The 8,523-nt window shown below is 34.0% G+C and overlaps 1 protein-coding gene across 12 annotated transcripts in view; it reads left to right on the top strand.

Annotated features, from left to right (window-relative positions):
• Nucleotides 1–8,445, top strand: part of LOC106172352 (uncharacterized) — a 32,471-nt gene extending 24,026 nt beyond the window's left edge. For 8 of the 12 annotated variants that reach the window (XM_087004782.1, XM_087004793.1, XM_087004786.1 and 5 more), the window contains 8 exons: nucleotides 1,174–1,212; nucleotides 1,475–1,603; nucleotides 2,513–2,715; nucleotides 2,865–3,056; nucleotides 3,673–3,875; nucleotides 4,180–4,352; nucleotides 6,626–6,776; nucleotides 7,177–8,445. In XM_087004782.1, coding sequence (XP_086860908.1) covers nucleotides 1,174–1,212; nucleotides 1,475–1,603; nucleotides 2,513–2,715; nucleotides 2,865–3,056; nucleotides 3,673–3,875; nucleotides 4,180–4,352; nucleotides 6,626–6,776; nucleotides 7,177–7,429 — 1,343 coding nt within the window. In that variant the 3' untranslated portion in view covers nucleotides 7,430–8,445. The remainder of the gene's footprint in view (nucleotides 1–1,173; nucleotides 1,213–1,474; nucleotides 1,604–2,512; nucleotides 2,716–2,864; nucleotides 3,057–3,672; nucleotides 3,876–4,179; nucleotides 4,353–6,625; nucleotides 6,777–7,176) is intronic. The other 4 variants (XM_087004783.1, XM_087004784.1, XM_087004788.1 and 1 more) reach the window with 4 other exon arrangements.
• Nucleotides 8,446–8,523: the final 78 nt, after the last annotated feature.

Raw genomic sequence — 8,523 nt, forward strand, 5'->3', positions numbered from 1 at the left:
GCCTACTTTTTATCATGAATTGAACTTTGCAAATTTTGGTTCTCTTTTATCTCCAAAACTGGCAGAGATAGGTCCATAGTTACTATTGAACTTGAATAGGAAGTCATATACTGGCAATCTTTCTGTGACCTTGAAATTGACCTTTGACCTACTTTTCATCATGAACTGAACTTTGCAAATTTTGCTTCCCTTTTATCTCCAAAGTTACGCTGTATCAAAAAGCACATTTTGGTGGTGAAAGCAAAATGTGCAGTACGGTAATGGATAATAAATTTTGAACTCTGGAAAAATAAAACATAAGGCTTGGCAAAGCAGGCAACTTGTGGTCAAAAATGACATTATTTCATCAAATTTGAACATCTGGAACTTCAGAGCACCACCCATTTCAAGAATTTTTACCAAAATTACCTTTTCTTTATTTTAATTAATTTTTTCCGTAGGAAATTTATGGGACATTATGGTAACTCCAAAATTATAACATTTAGTCCCTTATATCTCCAAAACTGGCAGAGATAAGTCCATAGTTACTATTGAAGTTGAATAGGAAGTCGTACTGGCAATCTTACTGTGACCTTGAAATTGACCTTTGACCTACTTTTCACCATGAACTGAACTTTGCAAATTTTGCTTCCATTTTATCTCCAAAGTTACGCTGTATCAAAAAGTACATTTTGGTGGTTAAAGCAAAATGTGCAGTACGGTAATGGATAATAAATTTTGAACTCCGGAAAAATAAAACATAAGGCTTGGCAAAGCAGGCAACTTGTGGTCAAAAATGACATTATTTCATCAAATTTGAACATATATATTTTTTGCGTATTTTGAAAATTCTTGTTGATTGCATTTTTATAGCTTGTCAAGCATAAGACTGGTGGCTGTGTCCCTTATTTTGTGTATGTGGGGGTCTATACGAATGCGCTTGCTCCAGCTGGTGGTACAATATTCGGAGGCGGTATCGCCTCTCTGATCCTCTAGTTAATGTATTCTGTATTCCTAGTAAAGTGAGTGATCTATACTATCTTATACATTTTGCATGCCTATAATATTAGAATATTAACTTATTGGTATATATTCATAGATGAACCTTTAATAAATTTGCAAATATGTGTAATGATAATTAACTTTTTTTGAATATTAATAAATATAAATATTATTAATATTCTGTTGCATCAGGGAGTCAAGTTTTAACACCCATTAACAAAAAGGGTGGAGGTGAGAGAGAGTAGGGTGAAATAATGGGGAATTTCTGCATGCTCCCTTGAATGTTTTATATTGAAATTGGTTGTAGTGATGTTTTTTCCCTTTGTTTTAACTGATGTGATTTTAATAATTCCCCTGCATGTTAAGATATTTTAGCATCAAACATATTCAGGGGTAGAAAAATTTAAAGAATTCATGGTGGCCTTTTGAACCCAAAACGTTTTAAGGTAAAAAGATCCATACTGAATTTTCTGCACATGAATAACATTTCCAGAAAATAATAAAAAACCCATTGTCAAAAAAGAACTCACACAAGAGAAATTGGCTGAGAAAGCTGCAGCAGCTGAAGCATTGGCAGACCGTTTCTTGTCTCAGTATGATTTAAGTGAGACTAAAACTGGTGGTAGGTTTAAGAAACGGGGCACTGAATGAAGTGGGCTATCTCATCCAAAGTCACTGCTTATTTTCCAATTTTAAATCCTGTAGATAGGTTATAATTTTATTAATCAAAATTATTAACTAAATTGGCGAATATTATTTCAGTTATCATTTCATTAGTAAAAAATCACTAAAAATGAAGATTAAATTAAATCACTGTATATATTTGATTCTGCATAACTAACCAATTGATGTTGTTATTATTGTGCCTTGTGTTTGATATTATTTACCATTGTCACATTTGTTTGTCACTGTGTTGTCACGTGTCACTTTCAGTTAAGTCTGTCATTTGTTTACTTGCCTTTGTTCAACAGCACTGTCACATGACACATCATATGGCACAAAGCTCAGTAAACTACATTCCTTTGAATAGCATACCATTATTATGATGATGATGATGATGTACATTTGCCTGCTGGACCAGTTGCTTTCTGTATTAAATCGCAAAGTGTATTAATATATTCTAATATGAATTAAAAATTATGAATTTGAATTATGATTTTGATTTCTATGCTTCATGCAGACTAATTTATCTTGCTATTTATATTGTTCGCCTCATTACGTATATTGTGATTTTTTGCAAAAGAGTATTGGATATTGACTTATTGCTTTTCAATGAATGATAAAATTGCAGCTTTGCCTAAAGAGTTAGTTGTCAGAATATTTAAACTATACATTTTCTTTGATTTTCATCAGCATTTATATCATGTACAGTTTTTGAACCTGTTTTATTTGATAGTTTTTTTTTAAACTAATATTGCTTGTAATGAAACAACTCACTAAAAGTCACATCTCTTTTATCAATAATATGGATTGGACCATGCTAGAAACATGTGCACAACTTCATTATATCATGTTACATACTTCATTTTAGATGCCAAGAAGCCAAAGAAACCTTCAGTGCCTGTTGTAAGCAAGGCTAAAAAGACAGCTCCAAAAGGTAAAAAGAAGAAAGAAGCAGCACCTGCAAAGAAGTCTAAAGCAAAGAAGAAGGTAGAGGAAGTAGACGAAGATGAACCACCCAAAACCCTCACTCCTACCACAGTAATGGAGGTGAAGGCAGAGGAAGGAGAGAAAGTAAGTAGACTTACTGTATCAACCCCCATTGAACCATATACTTATTTTCAGAATGATGTCATTTCAAAATCATATTTTTTGTACAATAAGATATACAAAAATTGATTATAACCTATTCTAATGTTTATTATATTTATGTTCTCTTGTAGCAGTCAGGCACAGAGTCTCCCACTCCTTCTCACACTACCACAGAGAGCTCAATGTCCTTCATCATAGTGCGGGACGAGTTTGAGGCCACACCAGAGCCAGAGGAGAAGTCAGAGACCAAGTCCAGGGTCCTGTCCTCCATCCATACTGAGAAGACGGAGGAGGAGGAGGAGGAGGGTGGAAGTGAGACTGAGGTAGGTTGAGATGAACTGTTCATCTTTATTCAGCAAGAACTGACACTTTTCTGTGGTTGGAGGTTTTCTTCCTATATATGTGTAAAATAGAGTTTAGATTGCTTGGGAATTGTATAAATTATTAAAAGACAGAGAAATGCAGAGTTAAGGAATAGATTTTCTCTTTTTAGTATTGTTCTATCCTTGAATTATATTTTTGAGAATGCAGTATTTTTATATTTGTATTGTATATTCCCTATGGTTACTAGGGTTTTATATCTGTATCGTCTTTGTCTGAATTTTATTTTGATCTACTGCAAATGTTATAACATATTAAATGAAATTTGTTTTATAGTATATTTATTATTTTTTTGTTTTTCTTTGTAAAATGAAATGTTTTGGGCATACGTATTGATTTATGAATTTATGAATTTTAGAAATAATGTAAGAAAGCAAGATATGTGATACTGCCAAATGGATATGTGCCAAACTTCTAAGATTGATGAGCATTATCTTAAAGAAAACGGGATATGGGTCAAAAACAGTTACTGAAAAAAAGTCTGCATAGGGACACAACCTTTGTACTCGTAGAGCTATGCAATTTTCTTCTTGTTATCAAGATCCATGTTTGTTTTAGTCTGTACAGCTGAAGAACGTTACAGACAAAGCTGCCAGAGAACGAAAACGACAAGCAGACCGTGAGCGAAGAAAACAGGAAGTGGAGAGAAAGAGGAAAGAACGTGAGGAACAGATCCGGAAAGAGAAAGAAGCACAGGAGGCTAAAGAAAAGCTTTGGAAAGAAATGGAAGAAGAAAGGAGAAGGAAAGAAGAAGAGATAAGGTAAATTAAATATTTTTCTAGGCATCTTTAGTGTCTAAAGTGCTATTATTTTTGGAAAGGAATGGAATGAGACCATAATTTTATTTGGATTAAGGAGCTGCAAAAAAAAAGTATAATGAAGTGTAAATTTTCAACAAAATAAAGGAGGTCAGTTTCAAAATGCATACCAGTCATATTAATGCTGCCAGAAAACAAATTTTGAGACTCTTTGCTAAGGAGAAACTGTGCAATTCAATTTCACTGTGATCTAAATCATAACATACCAGTAGCCAATGAATGTTTGAAATATTGTTTTCTTTTGTAGACTTCGAAAAGAACAAGCTGAAGAAGAAGAAAGACTGGCAGAGGAGAGGGAAAAGGAGGCTGAGAAAAGGCGCCTGGCGGAAATGGACCGTGAAAAGAGAATGAAGGAAGAGTATGTTAGAAAACTGGAAGAAATGAGAAAGAAGCAGAAACTGGAGGAAGAAAAGCGGAAAGGTATGTGTATGTGATGAAATAATGTCATGAAGGTGGTTGCCTTGTTACTTTTGTTTCATCTCAAAGTTGGGCAATTCTAGGCATATTATTGTACCACCAGCGTAGGCGCTGGCGGTACCCATGGTTTTAGTCCCGACCCGTATGTTCCGCCGGCTCCTGCGGCTCCTGCGGCTCCTGCGGCTCCGCCGCCAAGTCACCGTTACCGCTTCTCCTCCTAGACGGTAAGGGCCCCTGTACCCATCTCTTGGATTTAGGTCACCTATAATCTCAACTCGTTCCACGTAAAATTTGGGCTTTGTCGGTATTGGGGTCTAGGTGTGGCACTCATTGCAATGCACCCTTGTCTAAAAATGGCAAAATTAAATGCTAATTATCTACCCTACGGAAGGAGTTATGGGAAAAATTTCTACAGACAGCTTTCCAAAAGTCATATGTGTAGATTTCAAATATGCCCTTGGATTTGACCTTTGACCTTTATTTCAAGGTCAAACGGGCCAAAATTTTCAAAAAAATGAAATTTTTTACGAAAAAAATTTTTTTTGCCCTGTTATTCAGACACCACATAGACTTTACTAATGATATTATTGGAAAGTGTTACCCTTCGGGTCATCTTTCATCTCCGTGAATTTGGGGTCAATCGGTGCATTTTCACGGGAGTAGCGGCCATAAAGTACCTAAACTGAAAACTGTCTCTAATTTGGGAACCGTTAATGCTAGAGACCCATTCTTTTTTGCATTTTGTAGAGCATGTAAAGCCCAACACTGAAGGTGGTCTCCGTTTTTTTGTATTCCATACGGTTTTCAAGTTACGCTGTATCAAAAAGTACATATTGGTGGTGAAAGCAAAATGTGCAGTACGGTAATGGATAATAAATTTTGAACTCTGGAAAAATAATACATAAGGCTTGGCAAAGCAGACAACTTGTGGTCAAAAATGACATTATTTCATCAAATTTGAACTTCTGGAACTTCAGAGCACCTCTTATTTTAAGAATTTTGACCAAAGTGATGTTTTCTTTATTTTAATTAATTTTTTTCTGTAGGAAATTTATGGCACATTATGGTAACTCCAAAATTATAACAATTAGTCCCTTATATCTCCAAAACTGGCAGAGATAGGTCCATAGTTACTATTGAAGTTGAATAGGAAGTCATATAGTGGCAATCTTACTGTGACCTTGAAATTGACCTTTGACCTACTTTTCACCATGAACTGAACTTTGCAAATTTTGCTTCCCTTATATCTCCAAAACTGGCAGAGATAGGTCCAAAGTTACTATTGAAGTTGAATGGGAAGTCATATACTGGCAATCTAAATGTGACCTTAAAATTGACCTTTGACCTACTTTTCACCATGAACTGAACTTTGCAAATTTTGCTTCCCTTTTATCTCCAAAACTGGCAGAGATAGGTCCATAGTTACTATTGAACTTGAATAGAAAGTCATATACTGGCAATCTTACTGTGACCTTGAAATTGACATTTGACCTACTTTTCACCATGAACTGAATTTTGCAAATTTTGCTTCCCTTTTATCTCCAAAACTGGCAGAGATAGGTCCATAGTTACTATTGAACTTGAATAGGAAGTCATATACTGGCAATCTAAGTGTGACCTTGAAATTGACCTTTGACCTACTTTTCACCATGAACTGAACTTTGCAAATTTTGCTTCCCTTTTATCTCCAAAACTAGCGAGATAGGTCCATAGTTTCTATTGAAATTGAATAGGAAGTCATATACTGGCAATCTAAGTGTGACCTTGAAATTGACCTTTGATCTACTTATTATCATGAACTGAACTCTGCTAATTTCTTTCTCTTTTAACTCCAAACCTGGCAGAGATAGGTCCATAGTTACTATTGAACTTGAACAGGAAGTCATATACTGGCAATTTACTGTGACCTTGAAAATGAGCTTTCACCTACCTTACAATGAACTTAAATTTGATTGTACCATTTTTAGTTTCATATATTTTTTGCATATATTGAAAATTCTTGTTGATTGCATGTTTACAGCTTGTCAAGCACAAGACTGGGGGCTGTGTCCCTTATTTTGTGTATGTGGGGGTCTATACGAATGCGCTTGCTCCAGCTGGTGGTACAATATTCGGAGGCGGTATCGCCTCTCTGATCCTCTAGTTTCATCAATCTTATGCAGAACATAGGCAAGTTACCAGTAAGTAAAAAATCAATTATTTATTAATGACATACTTAAAATGTCAAGAACACATGTACAAGGTTTATCATGCTTGCTTCATTTTTCATCTTGCAGAGTTAGAGAGGCAACGCCAAGAAGAAGAAGAAAGACTTAGGCTTGAAGAGGAGGCAATGTTGGCAACCATGGCAGAAGCTGAACGCGAAGAATATGAAAGGAAAAAGAAAGAAGAGGCAGAACTGAGGGCTAAACGTGAAGAAGAAGAAAGGTAAGTTTTTCATGAAATGTAATATTAAATACCTTCTACCTAGGCCACAGATTGATATTTCTCCAGATATTCACAGATATGTATCTTGCTAATTCATGTCAATTTTTTCTACTGTCCAGCACAAAATATTTTGCATGGAATTAATTTACAGTAATAAACATCTATTCTATGTCAAATTATTTTAATAAAATACTGATTAAATTATTTTATTTAAAATATTAAAATACTGTTCAAAATATGTAACTTACAAAATCACCTACAGTAATTATACTCATCTAGTTCCCAAAGTGTTTTTAAAAGTAAGATCCAGATTTCTGTTTATTGAAAAATAGCATATGTATAACATACATTCTTTAAAATCTGACACATGTGCCTCAATTATCTACTTTCATTTTTTTAGAATCAAACGTGAAGAGGAGCTCCAGAAACAAATGGAAGCTGCACAAAAATATGCTGAGGAAATGGCAAGGAAAAAAGCTGAGTTCGAGGCCAGGATGATGTTTAATCGTGGCCTCCAGGTGGAGGCTAGTGGACTGGACCACACCCAGGACATCAACAGAGCTTTTGTCTGGTCTTATTATGAACTTTTGCAGTGGCTGGGAATTGATATACCAGATTTTGAAAAACAGAAACACAATCTGGATAATTTATGAAACCTTATCTGTCTGACAGATGTTTTGAAAAGCAGGAATGGATAATATGGTTAAAAAAATGGTTTTACTCTATCAAGTATTGGAGTGGATGGAAGTGAATGTAAGTCAGCATTTGAAAATATTGGAATAGAGAAGGATATATGGTCTTGCTGTTCATAATTTATGTGATATCGATGGTGAGGAGATTGAAAAAATAGAAATACAAGGTTTTTCATCTTCCCTTTGTTTAATTTTTCTACCATGATAATAATGTTTAAATAATGTTGAACTGTATGACAGTTTTAAATAACATTATTAACCTGTGATATATCATACAGTATGTAGTTTTTGAAGTACAAGGTCAGATTGTATTTGTATAGTTTTTGTATTTTACGTATACATGTAAAATTGTATAATTTTTTGAAAGCCATATGAGCGTCAGTACTTTGGTTTTCAAGATGGAAATTAAATTTTCATTTGCAGTTGGGGTCAAAATCAACTGCAGTGAAAGGGGATTAAGTTTAAGTATGAATTGCATTTTGAGAAGTTGTTGATTTTGAAGTCTTTTACTGGATCTATTTTATGATATATTTTTGATGGTTAAAGGTATAAACTGCTATGTTTTACATGTTTCTTTGTATGCAAATATTATACAAGCAAATATAGTGTCTGAAAAATTGGGAATATCTGTGTACACAAGGTATTTTTGGTCATGAAACAGGAAAGAATTGCAATCAGGTGATTGTAAGGTTTTTATATGTAGTTGCATTTATTTAAGGTAAATACCATATAAATGTAAAAAGCAATTTAAACCCAACTAATACTTTAGTTAGTGAAAATTACTATCACTAAATTGACCTCTTCTTAAACCATTTTAACTTAATTTGTACAGGCATTTTCCCTTTACAGCTTATGCAAATGCTATTCACCAAAATAGATATAAGTTTGCTTCCAAACAAAAATTTTATAGAGAACTGTTAAAATATTTTAATGCTGGATATTGAAGCAGATAATAAAATATATTTTCAAAAAATTAACTTATCACGTTTTTATTCAAATGACTTGAAGCATGATCTATTATGTCATAGTGGTATTTTTTTTTTTTTTTTCAAAAA

The sequence above is a fragment of the Lingula anatina genome, chromosome 2 (assembly GCF_051362555.1).
Source record: "Lingula anatina isolate TDL-2025a chromosome 2, LinAna3.0, whole genome shotgun sequence".
Lineage (NCBI taxonomy): Eukaryota > Metazoa > Brachiopoda > Lingulata > Lingulida > Lingulidae > Lingula > Lingula anatina.